Source organism: Callospermophilus lateralis, chromosome 7, assembly GCF_048772815.1.
Source record: "Callospermophilus lateralis isolate mCalLat2 chromosome 7, mCalLat2.hap1, whole genome shotgun sequence".
NCBI classification, from domain to species: Eukaryota; Metazoa; Chordata; class Mammalia; order Rodentia; family Sciuridae; genus Callospermophilus; species Callospermophilus lateralis.
This window is the reverse complement of record NC_135311.1, coordinates 128612433-128635373: the sequence shown is the minus strand read 5'-3', so window position 1 is coordinate 128635373 and position 22941 is coordinate 128612433. Positions and strand designations below refer to the sequence as shown.

Genomic DNA, 22941 nt, shown 5'->3' with positions numbered 1-22941 from the left:
GCAGTAATTATTCTGAGCTTACATTCATTATCACATTCTGATTACAGTCCTATCTGCCATTTTTGTCACCACAGCCAAGACAGGTGGAATGTGTTCTTATTAGGAGGGACTGAGTCGAGGAAGGGGAAGGAGGAAATGGCGCTCATGGCTTGACTCAGTTTCCAATCTCCCTTTCTTTCAGTGACTGCCCCAGAAAATGCTGCCTTAGAAACAGTCCTGAGGCATTACAAGTTGATCGCAGAAGCCATCCAACAGAGGCGCGAGCGCAAGTGCTTGTCCCCAGAGGAGGAGCGCCTGGCTGAGACCATGAAAGAGGTGCAGGGAAATAAACAGCAAGTCTAATTCTGGAGAGTTCTACTGGGTTGAAGCTTGGGGCTGTCCTCATTCCCAGGGGAGGAGCCACCCCCTGCGGAGGACCTGCTGTGTGCCTCGCCTGTGCGAAGCTCTTTATAGCACCTTTGCCTTTTTAACTCTCCAACTCTAAGTGGCAGGTGATGTCATCACATTTTATGGACAAAGGAGTTCAGCTCCACACAGTTAAGGTTAACAAGGTAAAGCCAGGCTTGAGCCCAGTTTTGCAACTCAAACATACATTTATTCCAACTGTCTAAACCTAGGAACATCTCAGGGGAAGCTATGGTTCTGTTCTCGGACATAGTCTAAGAAACAACTTCTCTCAGATGAGGAAAAGTAAAGTTGGTCTTATTGCATGGTCTTTTCTGGCTTCTTGAAAGAGCCATGGTAAACACAGATAGAACAAAGCTTTGGCCCATATGGGCTAGCAAACAGTGCCAGCTCATTTTCTGTAAGGCTTCTCACAATGTGGCTAGCATCCCAGAAAAACCTGGTGGGATTGGGGTGATTGGTGGAGGTCCGTTTATGTGCATTTTAGCAGGAAAGAACAATAAAGAAACAGAAAATTGAACTACAAATTCACCTGGTGTTCTTTCCGTCCAGGTAGGCTTGGGAGGTGTGCAGAAGGACAGGTTTCTCACCATCCCACAGGGACTGGCCCCTTGCTTTGGCCCTAGTGGGTAGACGGTGGCACGTGTTCCTGCCGGGTGTAGGAGGCAGGGCTCCTGTGCCCGTGTCCCCAGCACAGCAGTACTTCAGAGCGCGGACTTCTGCAGTTGATCAGTTTTAGCCTCACTAATTAGTCTCATGCCTGCCTCCAGGGACATCAGGTTTATTTAGATGGACTTGAAAAGAGCAGAAATAAAATATCTTCCAAAATGAAATTTCCGTGTGGCCATCTGTGGATGGTTTTGCTTTATTTTCTCAGTATGCCGACTCTCTGCTGATAGCTCTGACGTTCTAAAAGAGGACAGCTTTGAAATCAGATTCTTGGCCTCTTTAAAGCCCCTATTTGAACCTGCTTTAAAACGCCGAGTTTCTTTATGAAAGAAAATGATGTTTAAAAGGGCACATCTAAGTGTCTAAAAATATGAAGCCCCTGATAGCGCAGAATTACTTCCAGACACGGAGACAATTGGATATTATGGAAGATCATCCCGATCTCCACGACAGAAACACCAGCTCCAAGCCCTGTTGCTCTCCAGGCTTCCAGGGTTAACATCTAGGAAAGCTCTCGGAGCTCCCAGAGCTGAGAGAACTCTTGGAGGAAATGCTGAGCCCTCCCTGTTTGTGCCTGCTTTGTGTTTCAGTTCATCTCTACGTGTGCTTCTTTTTGTGTTTTGTTAATTTCCCTGTCTCTTGGAAAACAAGGCTCTCCTTTACACATGTCATGAGGACAGGTGTGAGCTACTTAGAGATGCAGAGGTACCTTCTGGAACTAGATTTTTTTTTAACATTTTTAGTTGTAGATGGACACAATACCTTTATGGTGTTTGTTTTCCTTTTTTGTTGTTGTTTTGAGTGGTGCTGGGGATCCAACTCGGTGCCTCATGCATACTAGGCAAGTGCTCTACCACTGAGCCACAACCCCAGCCCTGGAACTAGATTTTTTTTAAAGTTGAAAACTATGGAGAAAATCTTGGGGTATTAACCCCATACCTTTGTCTCATGGTATTCATTTAGATTCTGAGTATTTCCTCTGAAACGGCCAGCCCCGAAGCTTCCCTGAGAGCAGTGCTGAGCAGAGCCAAGGAGAAATCAGTCTCAGTCGTTGAAATCTGCCGCCTCCTGTGCAGTGTCCACAAGTCTTTCCCAGGCCTGCAGCCTGTCATGCAGGAGCTGGCACACATTGGTAAGGAATGGGGCTGGGGGTTTGTCAGGCCCCAGGCTCTTTCTTACTGAGGAAAAGAGGCAGCCGCTCATATGAGAGGGCATTGTACCTCGAGTTATTTATTCCTTTTGTATGCTCTCAACACCTAACGCAGCCAAGAGGCACGGGTACGTGGTGCTACTTGTGTTTATTGGGAAATAAACTGTGATATTACTTGAGAGTTTTTTGAGGATCCCAAGTAGTCTCCATTCTCCTCTGAGAGTGTGTTAGAAACGTTTTAAAGCAACAGAGGAACAGGATTCCCAGAGCCCTAAGGTTTCTCCCTCCTGCAGGTCTCCTAACCAAGGAAGACGGAGAGCAGGGAGCGTGGAAAGTGCACAGTAGATTCCACCCCGGCGCCAGCAACAGGGAAAATGAGGCCAAGGAAGACAGCCAGGCTGCAGGCCCAGGTAGCCAGGGAGAGACGGGTCCCCTGCCAGAGCAGCAAGAAGCAGACACGGCTGCCTCTCCCGATTCTGCCAAGAAGAGCTTCGTCTGCAAGGCCTGTGACAAGAGCTTCCATTTCTACTGCCGCCTGAAGGTGCACATGAAGCGCTGCCGCGTGGCCAAGAGCAAACAGGTGCAGCGCAAAGATGGCAGTGAGGCCAAGGAGGCCGAGAAGGAGCTGGGTGCACAGCAGCCGGAGGCCCGTGGTGCAGGGGCCGAGCCCGAAGTCCCCAAGAAGAAGAAGAAGCGGCTTCCGGTGACATGCGACCTCTGTGGGAGAGAATTTGCCCATGCCTCAGGTACCATTGCGGGGGTCATAGTGGGGCCCTGTGTGTGCCAGGAGGATATGGACGGGCTCTGAAAACAGCAGGCTCTCAGAAGCAGGATGATATTTCAGAGGAAGCACGAGCTCTGGAATCAGCTCCCTGAGCTGTGATTTCCCAATCTGTCACAGACGCCCTGACGCCGTTTACTTTTTTAGATTGTTATGAAGTTTTAAGGCAGCAGAGCTCAGCACCTCCCACAGCAGCGGCAGGAGAGTACACGTACAGAAACTCAGGTGGTCACTATTCGTAATAATGATGGCCAGCCATTCAGCACCTGACTCTTAGGTTCCATGTACTACCCGCTTCTTGGAATGAATTAGAGTCACAGAAATCGTGGAATGCAGAGTCGGAGTTTTTTCCCTTGTCCCAGGTGTTGGGTAAACATAATGAAACATAATAGAGGTGTGTTTCTGTACTTTGGGGGGTTGGGTCCTTTTGAAGAATGGGGAAGGAGGTAAACCTGGAATCACTTAATGTCTGATGCAACCAGGAGTCAGTCCAAGGCGACTCAGGGGACCGATGGTGGGCAGCTGAACAGCAGGCGTGGCCGAGGTGGTGCTTGCAGCATCCTCCTGATGCCTAATGCTGATGACCGGTGTCTTCTGCTCCCTTTCTGGCTCCTAGGCATGCAGTACCACAAGCTGACAGAGCACTTTGACGAGAAGCCTTTCTCCTGTGAAGAGTGTGGCGCCAAGTTTGCGGCCAACTCCACCCTGAAGAACCACCTCCGCCTGCACACCGGGGACCGCCCGTTCATGTGTAAGCACTGCCTCATGACCTTCACGCAGGCCTCCGCCCTGGCCTACCACACCAAGAAGAAGCATTCGGAAGGTGAGGCACCAACGCACTCCCCTTCCTCCTGCGGCCTTCCAGCATGTGACCTGCCAAAACCCCGTTGAGCCTTAGGCCCGGTCTACATGTCAGGAAATCAAAAACGAAAACAGGACTTAAAATCTGGGCACACAGTGAGGAGAACTCCTGTCTGCCCCCAGGTCGTGCAGTGCCTGCTGGGAGGGTTTCTGGAGAGGCTGGCTGATGTTGTTTATGACTGAGGCTTTAGAGTGTATGGAAGGCCAGGGGTTCTCTGAGTTCTGATGTGTAGTTCAAGCATGAGAAAGACCTGGGGAAGCACTGGCTGTGGGTCAGGCAGCGCCAGGAGCTGGGCTGGGACTCCAGCACTCGTCCACGGGCAGCGGGGACAGCACGGCAGAGTGCAGAGGGGGCTCTGGTGCAGGCCGGGGAGAGGCAGTGTGTTTTCAAGAGCCTTTGGAGGGCACTGCATGGAGTCTGGAGTGTTTCCATGCATGTAATGGTGCCCGTCACCTCCCCGATGCTCACCGTAGCCTCCTTACCTGTCTCCTTGCACCATTTTAAAACTAAACCATATCCGGTCTCTTTTCTGCTCAAGACCACGTGGCTTTTAGTCTCCTGCAGTATCACTCTGGAGTCCTTCTGCTGCTGCCCCCAGTCTGTGGGCTCCTCCCTGGCTCTCCTCGCTCCTGCCCACCCACTCTGTCCTGCCCACTCTAGTTTCCTTCCCAGGCTTCAGGCCTGTTGGGCACTCGCTCCAGGACTCTGTACATTTCTTGGGACGCCTCCTTTCAGATGTCTCCGTGCTTCCCGGCTCCTTCCAGGATTTCCTCACCGACAGCTGCTGGAGTCCCTCCCTGCACCCACAGGAACCTCACCCACAGCCTGCTTCCTTGCGTAACTTTTCCCACCGTGCTTATTGTGTGACGGGTCTCTGCTGGGTTCCTGTAGTTTGCTTGCAGTTAGTCTCCCCTGTTAGAAGGCTGGCTTCATGCAGGTAGAGCTGTTGGTCTTTTTTCCCCTATTGCTGAATTCAGGGAACTTGGAATGGTATTTGGCAATTGTAGACCCTCGAAGTTGACTGATGAATGGGTTTCTTGAGTACTCTTCCGGGCATGGAGAAGCTATAGGTGCACACACTGTGCTCCCACGGAGCTTGCATTCTGGTGGGTAAAACAAACAACAAAGAAGTCAATGTGTAACAGAAATTCAGAGTGTAGTCATTGCTGTGAAGAAAGGCCAGGCCAGGTAGGCCACAGGGCATGACAGGACTGGGGTGGGCACTATTCACGTCATCAGGGAAGCCTCTGAGGGAGGTGTGCCAGGTGAAATCTGATCAAAGTGAGCAGCGCAGCCAGTGGAGAGCCCCTCCCCAGAGTGGGAAGGAGCTTCCCCTGCTGGAGAGGCCACAGAATCAGGAGCTAAGTCAGCATCCGTGAGAACAGCGTGATAAGGGAGAAAGCCAGAGGGCCAGGTCCTGTAAGGTCTGACTAGTCCAGCTGAGGACTTTTGGCTTTGATGGGAACAATGTTAGTTTCTATGCTGCTTTAACATATCACCACAAATTGTGGCTTAAAACAACACAGAAGTATTATCTTCCCATTCTGGAGGTTGGAAGTCCAAAAATTAATATTATGAGGCTAAGTCAAGGGCTCAGCAGAGTTGTGTTCCCTGTGGGGGTACAAGGGGGGATCCCCTCCTTGCCTTTCCCAGCATCTAGACATCCTGGGCTCTCGGCCACATCACTTCAGCCTCTGCTTTATCACCATGCCCCCTCCTTGGGCTCTTCGTCCTCCCTCTTACCAGAATGCTGTGATTCCACAAGGCCCCTGGAGAGCCAGAATGAGATCAAGATGCTTAACTCAGGCACAGATTCTTTTGCACAGTTACCATTTCCAGGGCTTAGGACATGGCCATTTGGGAAGCCATTATTCTGCCCTAAGAGGGTTTTGAGCAAAGTGATGGGATCTGGTTACATTCTTAGAGGTTACTTCTGCCCACTTTCAACAGTGAACTGTTCCAGGACTGGAGTGTAATACACATAGACAGTGGCAGGCGCTTATGGCAGTCAATGGAGAAAGGATGTAGTTTTCAACTAGAGTTGTATTAGGGTTGGAAAAGCATTCAAGTTTGAGGAGATACACACACACACACACACACACACACATACACAGATTTATTTATTATTATTTATTTATTTTGGGGGGTACTGGAGACTTAACCCAGGGGCACTTTGCTACTGAGCCACATCCCCAGCCCTTTTATATTTTATTTAGAGACAGGGTCTCATTGAGTTGCTTAGGGCCTCAGCCTCCTGAGCTGCTGGGATTGCAGGTGTGCACCACCATGCCTGGCTAAGGATGTGTTTTTGAAAGCAGAGGTGACAGGATGGGTTGGATGTGGGTGCAGGGGGAAGAGAGGACACGGGCATGACTTGGGGCTTGGGCCTGGACAGCTGAGTGAATGACCCTGCGCTTACTGAGGTGGGACTGGGGGCCTGGGCCTGCTGGGGGGGTAGGGCCAGAGCAGCAGGAGCTGATTGTGAGGGGGCAGAGCTCTGAGTGGACAGGCAGACAGGAAGCTGGTGTCTCAGCCTGGAGTTGTGGAAAAGGGTGGCGCTGTCAGCAAGGCAGTGTGCAGGGCTCTGAGATGAGGTCATCTAGAAAGGGATGCAGAAGGTCAAGGACAAAGTCTCAGGATTCTCAATCATTTCAACTTTTGATTCAAGAAACCTTCCCCCCCCCCAAAAAAAAAAAATCCTCTTTCAAAGCCCAATAGGTGAAAGTGGAAATGAGGCTGTCTGCCCTGGGTGCCACGGGCCTGCGTCACCCGCACTCCCCAGGCGCCCACACTCCTTGGCCAGTGCGCCTCTTTATAAATGCCGCTCCTCCAGAGCTGCTCTTGACCTTTCCAGTCTTTGGCAGCCAGCAGTTACATTTTCATCATGTGTGTGAGAAAGTTGAGAAGCCCAGGGATGTGCACTGACTTCAGAGCAAGTCATTCCTCCTCCAGCCACGTCCCACCTTGGTGTGCAGCTCCAGATCACACTGCGCGTCTCGTGAGGAGGCTGAACTCCCGCGTTTCTGAACACAAGGATTTATCTCTTGACAGAGGTGGAACGAGCCCTTCCATCCTCGGGATGATCTGACAAACAGAGGCCTTCCCTTGTGTGATGAGAACCCTGCTCCTCCATGCAGCTGTGCTCAGCATCTGTTGGGGGGGGCTGTTGGTGAGGGACAGGTATTGACAGGAGGCTGCAGACCTCACCCGGTGGATTATAGATTGTCTGAGGTTTTAATGTCATCTCCAGATGACAGTTCCCTGGTGTGTGCCTCAGAATTTTGCCTGTAGGAATGCCGTGAGAGTTCAGTGCTGGCACTCACAAGCTCGTGTGTGTTTGCAGGAAAGATGTACGCCTGCCAGTACTGTGATGCGGTGTTCGCCCAGTCCATTGAGCTGTCCCGCCACGTGAGGACCCACACTGGGGACAAGCCATACGTCTGCAGGGACTGTGGCAAGGGCTTCCGGCAAGCCAACGGCCTCTCCATCCACCTGCACACCTTTCACAGTATGTACTGAGATGATGGATGTCAGGTGTGCAGGGCTACACCTGGCCCTGAGAACACGTGGAGCAGTCATACAGAGGGTCACCCCACCAGAACTGGCCCCATTCAGTGCCCTGCCTTCCCACATCCTCCTGCAGACCCACAGTCTGGTCCTCTTTCAGGAAGAATCCCATTTTAACCTGTCCCCCTATGACGCTGGCTTCTCTCTGCCAAGGCTTTCCCTTGTCCTGCTCCAGCCCGCCTGCTGCTGTTCAGCTGCAAAGGCAGACTGTGCTGGAAGGACAGAGCCTCCAACAGAGCTGGTGGCTCAAGGGCACCAGAGGGTTTGTGTCAGTCCTCATCCTCCTCCTCGTCCTGTGCTCACGTCTGCCTCCCGCAGGGGCAACCCAGCCCTTTCCTGAGTGGAGCCTGCGTCCTGCATGGTGCCCACCGTTCTGTTCCAAGTGCTGTTGAACTTCCCTCAATTAGTAGGGTCTTCCCCCATCCTTCTCCCTTTTTACTAGCACCAACACATGTACACACGCGTGCACACACACACGAGGAAAAGAAGTGCTGCCGCCCCTCATGTTTCCTTCAGCCTCGCTTTTTGCAGCCAGAATGTGACCAACACAGCACAGCAAGTGTCCTGGGCTTGATCTTGAATCCTGACCCTGCCACTTACTTTTCTTAAACAAATTGCCTTCCCTTCCTAAGCTGCATGTGCCCCTTCCAAACTAGAGCACATGATAACACCACCACCTTGGATTCTTGTAAGGATTAAATGAGATCTCACTACCATGGAAGCGAGACGTGTCACCCTCACACACAGAAGTGGCTCAATAGATGAGATATTATGGTTGGTGATAAGAGCATCCCTGTCAGGTACCATCTGTCACCATCAAGCTTATCTCTTGGCATGCCAGGTACCTTGCATACCTTCCTCCTCTCTCCTTCCCCCTGCCCATCCTTCCTCCCACACACCCCTTTCTAGCTGTTGGCAAACAGTGTCTCACAACATCTGCTTTATGTAAACACATCCACGTCTGCTTTCAGCCCAGCCACCGTGGACTTTGCCAGAGCTCCTCAATGCCAGCATGTGGCTGGACACTGGGTCGTGCAGGAAGAATACAAAGCGTAGCCCCTAGCCCCAGGGAGTTGACGAAGACTGCTAAAAGTCCACTTACAGTAGACCTCCAGAGTAGGTCTTGGCTTGGATCCAGTGCCAACCTCTTGAAGTGACATCCGCTTTAGTCTTCTTTTCTCAGTAGCATTACATGAGAATCAGGAAAGGGGAAGACATTAATTTTCAGAATGGAGAGGACCCAAAATAGTTGGCCACATCCCAGAGTTGATCCTCCCCAGCAGCACAGGACCCAGGCCCCTCGTCCCCTGCACTGAGCTCTCTCATTCCTTGCTGAGGAAACCTGTGTCAGAGAGCCTTTAAAGGCAGCGTGAAACTGCAATTTTAAGAGCTCTTGTCCACAGGGAGACTAGTTAATGGTGCTGCCCGCCGCTGCCTGCCAGGATCCCTGAGAGAATCTGGTCAGTGCACCAGTACGGTTGGCCCATGGCTGGGCCTTTCGTGTGGGCAAAGGATTTTACTATTAAAACATTTTGCTTTCTATTGCTTTAAGAAAAAGACTGACGTTCTCTGCCAGCCATATGGCCAGTACGTTCTTTATTAGTCCTCCATATTTTGAGGTTCCACTGGGGAGCTGGCATGTCCAGTGAAGCATGTGCCTCCAGAGTGGGCTCTGGGTGTGCCCTTGGGCAGGAAGGTGCTAACTTAACTCTTTAAACCTTGACTTTTCTAATCTCTAAATTAAGCATGATAATAGAAGCTGCTCACGGGCTGAGGGCAGGGCTAGGTTTCTCTGGGGGCGCTCATTGCCCTCCTCCATGCAGAGGCTTCTTGCTATTGAGTCTGAAGCTCAGTGAGGAAGTACTCCTTGTGCTACTGATGACAAAAGAAATAGTGATGCTCTGGGGAGTGTGTGGGCATCTCCACCAGGAATTAGAAAACTCAAAACGCCACTGCAAACGTGAGGAGCAACCACGATGTTCCCTGGAAAGTAGTCGAATAGATTAAAATGAGGAATTGGATAAACTGCTGGATGCTGCAGGGGTGTCAGTCCAGGAGCTCAGAGGAACCAGGCCCACCTCCTGGAGCTTGCTCCAATAACCTCAGGTCCCCAGAGTCTATGACGCTGTGTGACACCCAAACAGTGTTGCATTACTGATTGCTGCTTGTGCTGTTTTTCTCCCCTCTGCCTCTTTCTCTTGTGGCTGCCCCTCCGGGAACTAGACATAGAAGATCCCTACGATTGCAAGAAATGCAGGATGAGTTTCCCCACTCTGCAAGATCACCGGAAGCACATCCACGAGGTGCACTCCAAGGAGTACCACCCCTGCCCCACGTGTGGGAAGATCTTCAGTGCCCCTTCTATGCTGGAGCGCCACATGGTGACCCATGTCGGAGGGAAGCCCTTCAGCTGTGGGATCTGCAACAAGGCCTACCAGGTGACCTCGGGCCCTGGGAGTTGTTCCTCCAGTCCTTGCCCCATTCGGTTCCCTGGTTCCTGTGTTTGTGACTTGCAGGTTGTCCCAGCTCATCCCCAAATGTTACGATAGGACCGATCCTTGTGTGTCATGGGCTGGGGTATAGCTCAGAGGTGCAGCGTGTGTTCAGTATGTGCAAGACCCTGGGTTCCATCCCCACCACTGGATTTTAAAAAGCGACTTCTAATTGAGATTCTCTGAAATCTGGTCAAGTGATGCAGTGGGGGAGCTGTCTGTCATTAGAGCAGAAAGTTCTCACCCCTCTTCTCTTCAATTTCATCTTATCAAAAATGGGATGCTGTTCTTCCCCTTGGATGCTCATGTTCTATAGAACCTATTGATGCACAAGGGATATGAAAATAGCAACGAGGAGCAGTACAGTGCCTTGATCGCCTTGTCTAGCACAATTGTTTAACTCCCAGGGAAGGACTCTGCATTTTTACTTTAGAATTTGTTACATAATTAAGGTGAAGCCCTATGTAGATCTAAAAAGAAACCATGTCTGTCAGAAATCAGTCCCAGAGAAAAGAATGGTCCTTGCTGTCTCCTGTGATGTAGGTGTGGACAGAGGCCCAGCAGCTGATTTAGATGAGAGCTAACTTTGTGCCTGGCTTTGTGCTGTGACATTGGTGTGACGGAGCTGAGGAGGGCCTGGGCTTGGTGTCTAGAGACCAGGAAATTGCATGGAGAGTTCCCAGTGCTGTTCTGGAGCCTGGGAAAGGCAGTGACACTTGCTTCTGGACTCCCAGGCTCCTCCCTGGCAGGCTGCTCTGCCTCACCTCTAGGCCTCTGGGAAGCGGTGAGATAGAGCTCAGGGTGAAGAACATCTGTGCCTGCCAGTGGCCAGGGTTTAGTCCTGAAGACTTACGGGGACTCAGTTGAGCCCTGCCAGAGTGGCCTCTCCACTCCTAGTTGCCTTACTCTCGAGTCAGCACTCAGCAAGATAGGTCAGTGTGCACTTAGGTGGGTAGCAGTGACTCGGGAGGCTGAGGCAGGAGGATTGCAAGTTTAAGGCCAGCCTGGGCAACTTAGACTCTGTCTGAAAATTTGAAAAAAAGGGCCAGGGATGTAGCTTGGTGGTAGAGTGCCCCTGGGTTCAATCACCAGGACTCCAAAAAATATATGGCAGTAGATCCATGAGGTTATCTCAGAATCTATTTTCCTTTATGGGGATCTTGTGAGCTTCCTGGCTTGCTAGAACTTTCTAAGACCTAACATTTGCCTGATTTCTTGCAGCAATTGTCTGGTTTGTGGTACCATAATCGGACCCACCATCCAGATGTGTTTGCTGCTCAGAACCACCGATCGTCTAAGTTCTCATCGCTGCAGTGCAGCTCCTGCGACAAGACCTTTCCCAATACCATTGAACACAAGAAGCACATCAAGGCCGAGCACGCAGGTGAGGTGGGGCACAGAGCGCCTGTGAGCAGATGCGTGGGAGGGTCTTGATGTCCTGGCTCCTGCACCACAGGGCGGCGTGCTGTGGTGGTCGCCTCTGTTCTGCCCGGTATACCTGAAAGGATTCCAGTCCCAACCCTCAGTAACAGAAGCTTGAATGGCCGTGATTCTCAAACCTGGACACCGAGGGCAGTGTACGCTCCTGCCAGCCCCTGAGTGAGGACCAGTCAGGCACATGGGAAGGGTGCCAGCTTTGGTGGCAGATGGGCCCAGGAAACCCCAATGCCAGCACATAACCAGCTGCATGACCTTGGCAAGTGACTTTTCTGAGCCTGTTTCCTCCTCCGCAGAATGGGAGTTACTAATACCTGCCTTGCAGGTAAATTGAGAGATAATCATATCAGCTGTCAGTCACGGAGTATTTTCTGTGTACAGGGCATCAGCCAGGTACTCCGTGTGTATTTTCTTGTTTAACTCCCACTACCCTCGTTGCACCTGGACAGTCTGGACCAGAGCCTGCTCTTTACGACTAGGTTGCATGAGGTGTGAGCCTCTTGTCCTGGTGGATCTTGTGCAGAGGGTCAGTCCTCACCCCACCCCAAGCTGTTCACTCTCTGGCCTTGGCAGAGCCCTCCTTTTGTCTTTTTCCACGTTTTTCCTTATACACTTCACAGATATGAAGTTCCACGAATGTGACCAGTGTAAGGAGCTCTTCCCCACACCAGCTCTGCTGCAGGTCCACGTCAAGTGCCAGCATTCAGGTCAGTGCCCCTTCTGCATACCTCCGAGCTAGACTGAGTGCAAGCCTCGTCTTTTCTTTCTTTCTTTTTTTTATATTTATTTATTTATTTGTTTATTTATTTATTTAATGTAGTTGTAGTTGGGCACAATATCTTTATTTATTTATTTTTATGTGGTGCTGAGGATTGAACCCAGGGCCTTGCATGTGGGAGGCAAGTGCTCTACCGCTGAGCTCCAGCCCCAGCCCCACAAGTCTCACCTTTACCACTCCAGCCCAGGCCAAGCCACTGACTTGTGCTTTGGTTTCCTCATCTGGCAGATGGGAATTATAGTACTTACTTCATCAGGTGGCTGAGAAAGCCTTTAGTCCTGGCACTGGTGAGCACCCGGTGTAGCCACGGCTGTCATTGTTGTGCCCGTATTCCATCAACTCTAGAAGGCCAGATACTAAGTTGTACCATTTTTAATGAACCATTAAGTACTGCCAATTAAACTATGCTTTCTTATTACTTGAATCTGTAGGTTATGCTAAGTGCTATTTTAGTCTTAACGTGACATGGATCTTTATCCTGTCACACGCATGGTGTGCATACATAAAAAGGAAAACTTAAGAGTAAGTCGATGAAGGGAAGAAGCCAGCTTCTCCAGTAACTTTCAGTTCCAGTTGTCGAGGTTTGTCACACCATGTTTGCTCTGCCATCAATAGCATTGGTGACCAAGCACAGGCATGAGATTCCTCCAGAAAACTGGAGGCTCTTAGTTTTGATCTCTGAAATACCACATCGACTGCTTTTGATTGTTGCTCTGGGATGTAGCTGACCCTTCATCAGCTGCCCCTCCCCCTGGGCTGTTCGGGTACTGCTCGTGGAAGGTGCGCACCATCCTGTCCCGGGGATGTCATCCAGTCATGGACACTCGTCCTGTGAGCCCGTGCTTGTGCATGCACAGCCATCGACAGGTGACCCCACTGCTGCCTAGCCACAGTAGTCAGAGGTGCCATTGGTCCCTCCTCAGAGATGTGAAAATGAACTTCCTAGGTTTGGTGAAATCGTTCATCAGTGTCCTTGTCCACCATGGAACGAGTAATGGGCTTCAGCAGAGGCAAGCCTAGCCTCTATCTGATGCTAATAATTAAACTGTGTATTTTGAGGGTACCTCACTTGCAGGAGACCCTTCCAAAGCTCTCTGTCTAGTTTTATGTCGTTGCCATTTTATAAAGAAGGCCCCTCCAAATTGTACGAGCTTCAGGCCCCTCCAGACCTTGACCTGCATCTCTCCCCCTCCCTCTTTCAGGGACCCAGCCATTCAGGTGCTTGTACTGCGCAGCCACGTTCCGCTTCCCGGGAGCCCTGCAGCACCACGTCACCACGGAGCACTTCAAGCAGTCGGAGAGCACCTTCCCCTGTGAGCTCTGTGGGGAGCTCTTCACCTCCCAGGCACAGCTGGACGGCCACCTGGAATCTGACCACCCAAAGATGGCAGGCACTGAAACCCAGGCTGCCACCTCACAGATGGTACAGGTGATTCTGGGGCCATCAGATTCACGGGATGTGAACGGGGGGTTCCAAAGTCTTCCCTAGAGTACCTTGGTTGAAGGTCTCCCTGGTAATACATTCATGATCTTAAGAGTCCCTGCACCTCTTACCAAACAGAGCTGTAGGGAACTGTGGAGAAGAGTGGCTACACCCCGTGTTGGGCAGGGACCACCATCAGGTGAGGCCCATGGGTGACTCCTGGGCTGGGCACGTACACCTAGTGTGTCTGGGCCTCTCACCTGGTGAGAAGCCCGCCTCTTCTTGATTTTGAAGCCAAGCTCAGTCCAGTCTGTCTCTGGTCCCTTTGTATCCTCCCTCCCATCTTTTCCAGAGAGAGGAGGGCAGAAAAGGAAGGAAACTCGCTCTGCCCATGTTGAGTAGCTGGAGAGGGGCTGGGGAGAGCTGAGACTGAGGGAGACTTCAGCCTCTTGGACTGCCCCACTGTCCAGTTGTGTAGGTCAGTCATTTGCAAACCATGTTTTTATGGCCTCTAGGGAACAAGGGCAAGTCAGGTGGGCAGAAGTCCAGGTGACAGGCCTGCTGTCATGTCACCCAGGCCATTTTGCTTTTATTTATTTATTTATTTCCTTGGAGTTCTTGGTGAGATGTTCTTGGAGAGGAAGAAAAGGGGGGCTCCAATCCTAAAAGAGAAAGCCAGCTTGGAAACTGCTGTTTCCGGGGACTGCTGGGCTTCACCCTGTAGCGTGGGAAGCAGCTGTGCCCGCTGTCCCCTTCTGGCTGCTTCTCAGGAGCGGGTGGCTGAGCCCTCCGTGGGCAGGGGTTGGAGGGCACTCTTGTCTAAAAATACTGAAGGAATCAAGCTGTCCAGGGGTCCACAGGTCAGAAGTACTGAAGCGCAGGTTGGGCCGGAGCTGGGAGTGCCTAACCACAGACTGGCTCTCCCGCCAGGGGCAGGTCAGCCTTAGCAGACAGTGCACGTGGAGTGTGGCCCGTGGAGGGTTGGGGTGCTGGCCAGCCAGCTGCTGAGCTGGTGACTAAGCTGGCAGGAGCCGCGGCTCATCTGTTCAGCTGCTTCTCAAGCTCTGTAGCCACACAGCCCCCAGGAAGGCTGGCAGCTCTCGGAGGTCCGAGAAGGCCCTCTGCCTGGGCTCTGAAGAATCACTTCATTTCCATGCGTCCAGAGTGCTGACACGTCACCCAGGCCACTTAATTTTTTTTTTTTTTTTAAAGAGAGAGGGGGAGAGAGAGAGAGAGAGAGAGAGAGAGAGAATTTTTAATATATATTTTTTAGTTCTCGGCGTACACAACATCTTTGTTTGTATGTGGTGCTGAGGATCGAACCCGGGCTGCACGCATGCCAGGCGAGCGCGCTACCGCTTGAGCCACATCCCCAGCCCAGGCCACTTAATTTTTAAGGTGCCATGTTTCAGACCTGAGACCAGCCACCTTCAGTGGCTCCTGTTCCATGGCACTTACCTACGCATTGTCATCCTTGAGACAGGAAAACTCGGTGTGGGAGACCAAGGCAGGGTTCCCTGGTGTGATCACAGAGTCCGGCGCCTAGAGGCGGCGTACTGGGCAGATTATAGCAATTTGGTGCGTAGAGTTATTGAAATTGTCTGCCGCCTTCTCTTTTGCATCACTGGTGTTAGGCTTGCCTCTTCCCATTAGGCACACGTAATTGCTCTCCTCAGGGGGAAACATAAATATCATCATTACCGCACGAGGCGGAAACTCGAGGAGCTGACTGTGGGCACTGCCCGAGCAGCCTTCCGGTCTTTCCCTTTCAGGTGATCCAAACTCCGGAGCCAGTGGCCCCAACTGAGCAGGTGATCACTTTGGAGGAGACACAGCTTGCTGGGTCACAGGTGTTCGTGACTTTGCCTGATTCTCAGGCAACTCAGACGAGCTCTGAGCTCGTGGCGGTGACTGTGGAAGACTTGCTGGATGGTACCGTGACCCTGATATGTGGCGAGGCCAAGTGAGGGACTGCTCCTCTGGCGGAGGGGTTCCTGCGTCGGCTCCAGAGGGGAAGCTCTGCAGTTTGCCCTTTGCCCTCCCTGCTGTCCTTCATGGCGAGCATCTTAGCTTAGCACCAACCTAGACAATCTCCCTGGGAAAACCTACGGAAATTACATTGCTCTCATGAAACCCACCATGTCTGAATCATCCGTGCCGATACTCCGTCCTCCACGAAGACAGCCTCCGTCCCATGGCTGCTGCTCGGGTCACCATGACACCACTTGGCCCTGAGGGAAGTCTAGCTTCTGAATTAGAGTCTGAAAGAGCAGTGGGTTGGGAGCTGGTGACCAGGCCAGCCAGGAAGGTGTGCCGTGCTGCACAGGGCATTTAGCTGGGGGACCAGGCTGGCAAGAAGTGGCTGCAAGGGACTCCAGTGTCCCTGGCTGTTTGAAAATGAGAGCAGGGCCCAGCACCCGCTCCAGGGACCCCAGCCAAGAGCACACTTGTCTGTCCTCACTTCTCCCACTCTCCCCCCTGCTTGGGTCCCCCAGATCCTGCTGACCATGCCCAGCACATTAGTGGTACCACTGCAGGAAGCACAGGTCCTCGCTGGTCCACAGAGGGAGCCCCTCCCCAAACAAAGCCTGTGGAGGGCTTCTCCTGGAGGTACTCCACAGGAGGCCGTCCAGCTGAAGAGGCCGCCTCTGCCTTTCTACAGTGTTCTTCCTGGTGTCCTTACCTGAAAGGTGGCTCTCACAGCTCTTCCATGTTCCTCACCCGCTTCCTCTGATCAAGGCTAAAACTTCTGACCCAGGGGGTCTGGCTTGTGGCTGCCTCTGGAGCATGTGATGTTGACACTGAGCCAGCACCGGGCAGGCAGGCAGGGTCCTGTCTGTGGAGGGGTGGCCAGGGCAGCTCCTGGCTGTGCCTGCTGCCCGCTGGTACGCCTCGTAGACGGCTGCTCTCTGGCTCCCCTGGCTGCACACTTAGCAAAGTTAAGTGATCTTTTTGAGTCTGAATTTCAAAAAACTTTTTGTCTTTAGTTCCTAAAATATAATCTGGTAATTAATAGTTTGTGGAATCCATTAGGAGGTGAAGTAGATGACTGTTCATTCCTACCGTTCAGGATTTAACTGTCCCTTGATGCCCAAAGGTTGACATGGGCTAGTGCAGCATTGACACACAGACAGGGCTTCCTGCCACTTTGTGTGGCTTGAATCCTTGGATAGGAGAGCGCTTGAGCTGGGCGCTCGCCCTCACCCGCCAGCAGCGAGAGCCCAGCACTTCCTTCTGAGCACATGGTCTTGCGTGGCCACAGGCAGAGCCGGGGTCGGGCTCCGCTGTGGTGGGACATTGGTTGCTGCTGCAGGGTCTGATGGCACCCAGCTAGAAGGGCAGAGGGTCGCGCCTTCACCTTGACTGGTGTCTGGAATCCGCTGGGCACAGAGTGTCCTGGCAAGTTTCCACAGCCCGCCCCACAGCTGCTCCCGCCTCCAGGCCTGTCGTCATCTTGATGTGGAAAGCACTTGAGCTCATAGTCCTGGAATATTTTTATCCTCAAGCAAATGACATTTTTAAAGGAGAGTCGGCTTCAGAAGCCAAAAACTGACCAGAAGATGGTGCTCAAACCCTAAGACTTCACCTCCCTGGAAAGACCTCACCGTTCTGCCATGGCCGCCCCTGCTTGAAGCTTTTCCAGTCCTGGGGGCTGGCAGACAGGAGAGCGCTTGATTTGTAAGTGGCAAAATGGCACTGAATCTCCCCTTGGCACCAGATGAGACCCACTGGAAGGCAGTGGAGTGGCACAGGCTCTAGGCCCAGTGGTAAGAACCTGGCTCCTTGCAGGCCACGGAGGGGTGGGAACTGCGGTGAGCGTCACCAAGTTTCTGCCTTCCAGAAAGCAAAACATTAAAAACTGGTTGCTGAGGGCCCGTGGGGCGAGTAGGGTGTATTCTGTTTTGTTCTGGAGTGTTCTGAATAAAAGCGCTCTAAGTTTTAAGCCCAAGGGTCAAATCCTTTCCGGCACTGAGAGTCCTTTCTCTGATTTTGATGGGGAGCCAGATGGTGGCTGGACAGAGAAGTCGGACCTGCTGCTGGGCCATCGGGCAGGCTCTTCCCGGGCACACTTGGCAGGAGGCACCCGCCCAGCAGTGCTGTTCTGGTTGGGGCTCAGGAGTCCGTCCTGGATTCAGTGTCTGCTCCGAGTGGCCTGTGTGCTGGCCAGCTCCGCCTTCACAGCGTCGCTCTCTGGAGAGGCCCAGGCCTGAATTTTACAAGGAGACCTTTTCAGTTCTCCCACTTTGCCCAAGAGACCTTCTGCGTGGCTGCTCTGGAGGACGTTGCTAATGGCTCTCCTCTGTCCACGTGCTTGCTTTCCTGTGGCCGTGGTGTTCCGTGTCCCTTCTGCCATGGAAGGTGCCCTGCGGTCCCTGGCTGACCTTGTGGCAGCTGGAGGAGTCTGGACTTCTGGGAACAGGTGCATTGGTTCCTCGGGGCCACACCCTCCTCTGCTCCCTGAGCTCATGACCCTGCTGGTGAGGAGGGACCGGAGGCCGGTGCCACAGAGGGGTCTGTTACAGACCGGATTTGCCCTCAAGGTAAGTGAGGCTGAAATCGATGATTGAGTGCCGCAGGCAGGTGCAACCCACCATCCAAACAGGAGCAGAACCTGGACTGGGGGCAGCCACAGGGCAGGGACAAAGGTCTATTTGTAAAGCCATCTCTCCTGTCTCTGAAGTTGCTTGGAAAACTTTGAGCCCATGAGCATCAGGGCTGCTGTGGCAGTGCTTCTTCCCATGGTTCGGGCCCCTCTGAGGAAGCCTCCGACTTGCCCCCCGCCACAGGAGGCACCTCAGCCTTGTCCCTTGGGCCAGAGCTCTGATAGTGCTAAGGGATGAAATGGGGTCCAGTGAATAGTGAGCCCAATCAGAGGACTTCCAGAATTGAAAGGAAGAGGGAGAGGGTCCCTAAATCCTCCCATAGCGGGGACTGATGACATCTGGTGGCGGGGGGACAGTGTGCCATTAAATCTCATGTGCCTGAGAACCCAAATGACTAAGGAAAGGGGGAAGCTGACAGTCTTACAGAGGGGGCAGGAGGTGCTGGAGACAAAGAGCATTTCCGTTAAGTTGGGGCCAGAAAGTCCGACAGGGTGGGAGAAGACCCTGGGCTGCTTATCTGCCCGCCTCCCCCAGAGGAAGGGCTGGGCAGCCCTGTTCTCTTTGGCCCAGTGTGTCCCGGGGGTACTTGGGAAATAATGGAGTAAAAGACAGACCTGGGAGCCAGGTGCGGTGGCACACGCCTGCAGTCCCAGCGGTGCGGTGCGTTGCTGAGGCGGCAGGAACTCGGCCCGGGCGATTCAAGGAGACCCTGGCTCAAAGTTTTTAACAAATCAGTAAAAGGGCTTGGCTGAGGCTCAGTGGTAGAGTGCCTGCCTCTAAGATTAGTGCCTGGCTTTGACCCCCGTACTGCTCAAGAAAAGAGTAAAAAGACTTGGGGCTGAGCTAATGGATTGCTATGGACACCTTGAACCTGGTAGCCCCTGAGCCCCAGGTGCAGAAGCCAGCGGGCTCTGAGACTTGTCTGGAACTTGCTGCCTGCTTTGCCTTAGCAAGGGGGGCGCCCCGTCCCCACCCGCTCAGGACAGCCAGTCCCCGCGTGTTCTCTCTGAGTCGGATCATGATCACTCACTAACGCACTTTCAAAGAATCTCCGCTGCCTGGGTGTGGGATGCACTGTGGTGGTGCGGGTCCGTTCCAGTTTGGGGCAGCTGGCATTGGCACAGGCACGGCCTGGGCTGGAGGCTGCCCCTGGGGGCTGTTGCAGACTTCCAGGCCTCGCTAGTTCATGGAGTCTCCCCTTTCCCAGGGAGCCAGGGGTGTTGAGAGCAGAGGCCATGGTGTCCCCCATGGTGCCTCCTCTGAGTGCCACTGTCTTGACTGTGACCTTGGGCGAGTGCTTACCCTCTGAGGTCCTTCCTCCTGCTCCCATCTACAAAATGGGGAAATGATCAACTTGTCCCCAGAATTCAGGATGAATCAAAAGCCTGGATTTAATGAATTTAGTGCAAAAATTTGGTTACTAATGAAGTCCTCTTTGGACACGTCAGCCCTTCTGGCGCCCCCTGGCGCTGAGGGGAGTGGGCCTCCCCGGCCTCCCTCCCTGGATCCTTAGGGATCCTACAGCACCCAGCACTTTTCACTTACCTCTTGAACCTTAGCTGCCCCCAAAGCACCGAGTGCTGAGCAGATAACTATGAAATAGGCAGAGACCTCTCCCAGGGGACAGCTGAAAATGTCCCATTGCTGGCAGCCAGCGGGGGAACAAGGAAGGACGCCCCGCAGGAAGCAAGAGGGGCCTGCCAGAGGGACCAGCCTGTGAGGCGAGGGCCACCAGACCTTTAGCCTGAGGTGGGGGGGCCGGGGGGGTCCTGTGCTCACTTAGGGACAGTCCTGGAGCAGCCTGAATGCACCTGTACTGGGGGGGGGGGGCGCCCTCTGCCTGGGTGGCGCCTGCAGGGAGAGGCCGACCTAGCCAGGCCAGCTTTGAGCAGTAGCCTGGAGAGTGTCCAGCAACAGGAGGGGTGAGCGTGACCTCAGAAGGTGGGTGTGCAGAGTGCAGGGCTGCTGCAGGGCAGGTTGGCAGGACCAGGCAGAGGGAGGGGATGGGCCGGGTCCCCAGCCCCACCTAGGACTAGACCAGTGACATTAAAGGAGTCTCTTAACCGTGATCATGAGGAGAAAGTCATTCACATTTTTAAACAGCTGACAGTCTGGAGCTTCCTAAGTGGTGTCCTTAACTATGCACCTTTAAAGGGCCCCAGGGTAGGGGACAACTCCACGAGGCCCTGGGCCCAAGGCCAGAGTAAGGGGGAGCACTTTGGGCTGCCCTGGGTTGGACACAGACTTCATCCCAGACAGAGTGGGCAGTGACAGGGAACAGCTGCCCAGGGCTGGAGCATGAGCTCGGGGAGCCCCTGGCCCACAGCTGGCGAAGCCCAGACCTCTGAGCCCCAGGTGGAGACAAATCAGGGGCAGCTGGGAAAGTGCCAGTGCCAGGCCCAGAGGTCGCCTCACCTCTTGGGTGCTTGTTGTCCCTCTGACCCTCAGGGACTGGTGCTCAGACACAGCTGGGGTGGGAAGGAAACAGCTGTGGCCCTGCGGAGACCTGGCCCCCAGCGAGGGTCTGCATTCTTCCTGGGAAGCCACCCGCTCGGGACTCCGGTTGTCTCTAGAAGGGGGCTTCTAGACGTGGGCGGTAGGAACCAGCCCTTCTCCTCCAGAATGTTCTTCAGCTTCCTCGAGCTCCCGTGCTGTCTGTCCTGTCACTTGGTGCTCGCAGAGCAGAGGTGCCCGGTCCACGGAGACGTGGCCCTCCTCGCAGGCTCTTGCGGATAGTGTGCCCAGCGGGAGCTCAGTCGATGCTGCTGGAGACCAACTGTGACCTGGACACACATCCTGAGGGGAAGAGGAGCCGCACCCCGAGTTCTGCGGAGCTGGTTCCGCAGCTGGGGGACGCGCTGTCCTGCACACCCCCACCGCTGCCTTCCTGTCTGCAGCCCTTGGCCTGGGTTCCTGAGCTCCACCGGGGCGATGCCCTTGCCCAGCTTTCCTACCTGTCCCTAAACCTGCAATCTAAGATGTCCCCACCCCACCCGCTCCACCTTTGAAGCCCAGACCTGTAGTGGTACAGGATTAATTTTCAAGGCGGTGTCGTTGCTGCCGGGATTCTGGGCGGCTCGAGGGCCCGCACCTCCCTGTCTCGGTTTCTCCTGGAGCACAAGTGCGGGCTGGGTGTGCAGAGGACAGCAGGAGGGACCAAGCAGGGCCCGCCACCCTGTGCACTCCGGGGAAGCCCACTCCATGTCTCGCTTCTGTGGGCAACACTGTTCTCCAAGCCACCTGTGGGCTAGTCTATCAAACCCCCTCCTTCCTTTGTCCTCCAAGAAGAGATTAGCAGAAGGCGGGGAGCAGCCGTGGCCAGGGCTCCAGGGCTCCCAGCCGCTCAGCTCAAACACCGTCCCTTCTGCACGGGTTCCCCTGGCGCAGGCCACAGACAGCTGATCAAACACATCCGGACGAGGCGGGTGCAGGGACCCACGGTCTCCTCCAGGGGAGATTGCACAGCCCTGCCATCAGGAGGGCCTGATAAAAATGGGCAGGGTGGGGAGGGGCCCTGGGGCTGGCACAGGATGGAGCAGTTATTCATCCTATTTGAGTTGAAGCCTCTGTGTCCCACACAGGGTCCAGACCAAAGCCAGCTGGCCAGAGGGCCAGGGCTGCAGCTGAGGAAAGGGCGGCTGCGGCTGCCCCCGGGGACGTGAGGGGAGATTAAATGGGCACAGGCGGGGGTGAGATTCTCCCCAGTTGTGCCCCTTCAAGGGCAAAAAGTGTGTTCCCTTCTTGTTTACACACACACACATACACACCAGGCGGTTCCTGGCATGTCCAGTGCCTGAGGTCCAGGCCTGTTCAGACCTAAAGTTCCAGGGGTCAGTAGGCTCCTGTCAAGGCTCACCCCCTGCCAGAGGCTGGCGGGGGGCAAAGCAGGACAAACAGCACGGATTTACCCGGGCAGCCAGAACCCACCCTCCTGCCAGTCCAGGGTGCACCTAAGGCTCCCGGTCTCCACCCACTGGGGAGTCGCCTTGTCCTTTCCGCAGGGTGGAGGGGACACTTAATGTTTTTTTAGGAAGAGTCACAATTAATCATCGCTGTGCTTCCACAGTGGACACTGAGCGAAGGCCTTTCGTGTAATTCCCCATAAGTCGTAGTGTCGACACTGGATTCCAGACAAGGAACCCAAGGCCAGGGAAGCTCAGAGGGCACAGCTGGGGGTGAGCAGCTCCTGATCCAGGGCTCGCTCCCCAGCTCCCAGCTTCTCTCCGTCCTGCTCCTCGGCGCCTTGTGTGTCACACCTGGACTGTGACTGGGAAGCCACCTCCCCACCCACTCTCCCCTCCATGCTGCCTGGGACAGCAGCAAGACCTAAGATCCCGCCCTCGCCTACAAATGCCACGTCCACGGCAAGAAGAGGAAGCACCGTGGCTCCTCCGGCTTCCACAGAGCCCAGTCCTGGTTCCCAAAGGGACAATTCTCCAGAACAGCAGCCGTCTTACTGGACAGTATCAGATCCGAAAAGGAGTTGAGACCCAGTGGATCAGACCCCAGCTTAGGGCTACTCTGATCTGGGTTCAGACCCCTGCTCTGTCCCTTTGTAGAAGTGGGGATGGACCCCAGCGCTCACATGTGGTGGGGGGGCTCTGCCCTGCCCTTCATCCCCAGCCCTTTTGAAATTATTATTTTGAGACAGGGTCTCACTAAGTCGCCCAGGCTGGCCTTGAGCTTGTGACCCAGGCAAGTGCCACCATACCTGGCTCTGTTAACTCTTCCTCTTAATTGTCTGTAGAATGGAGGTAATGCAGACTCTCAAGG

At 53.8% G+C, this 22941-nt stretch overlaps 1 protein-coding gene across 3 annotated transcripts in view; it reads left to right on the top strand.

The window, feature by feature from the left end:
• The window catches only part of Zbtb40 (zinc finger and BTB domain containing 40), an 82863-nt gene that overhangs the window by 51184 nt on the left and 8738 nt on the right, over nt 1-22941 (top strand). For all 3 annotated transcript variants that reach the window (XM_077109969.1, XM_076861080.2, XM_077109970.1), the window contains exons 9-18: nt 182-315; nt 2038-2206; nt 2518-2970; nt 3622-3828; nt 7211-7375; nt 9658-9872; nt 11148-11310; nt 11984-12070; nt 13344-13570; nt 15337-18105. In XM_077109969.1, coding sequence (XP_076966084.1) covers nt 182-315; nt 2038-2206; nt 2518-2970; nt 3622-3828; nt 7211-7375; nt 9658-9872; nt 11148-11310; nt 11984-12070; nt 13344-13570; nt 15337-15531 — 2015 coding nt within the window. In that variant the 3' untranslated portion in view covers nt 15532-18105. The remainder of the gene's footprint in view (nt 1-181; nt 316-2037; nt 2207-2517; nt 2971-3621; nt 3829-7210; nt 7376-9657; nt 9873-11147; nt 11311-11983; nt 12071-13343; nt 13571-15336; nt 18106-22941) is intronic.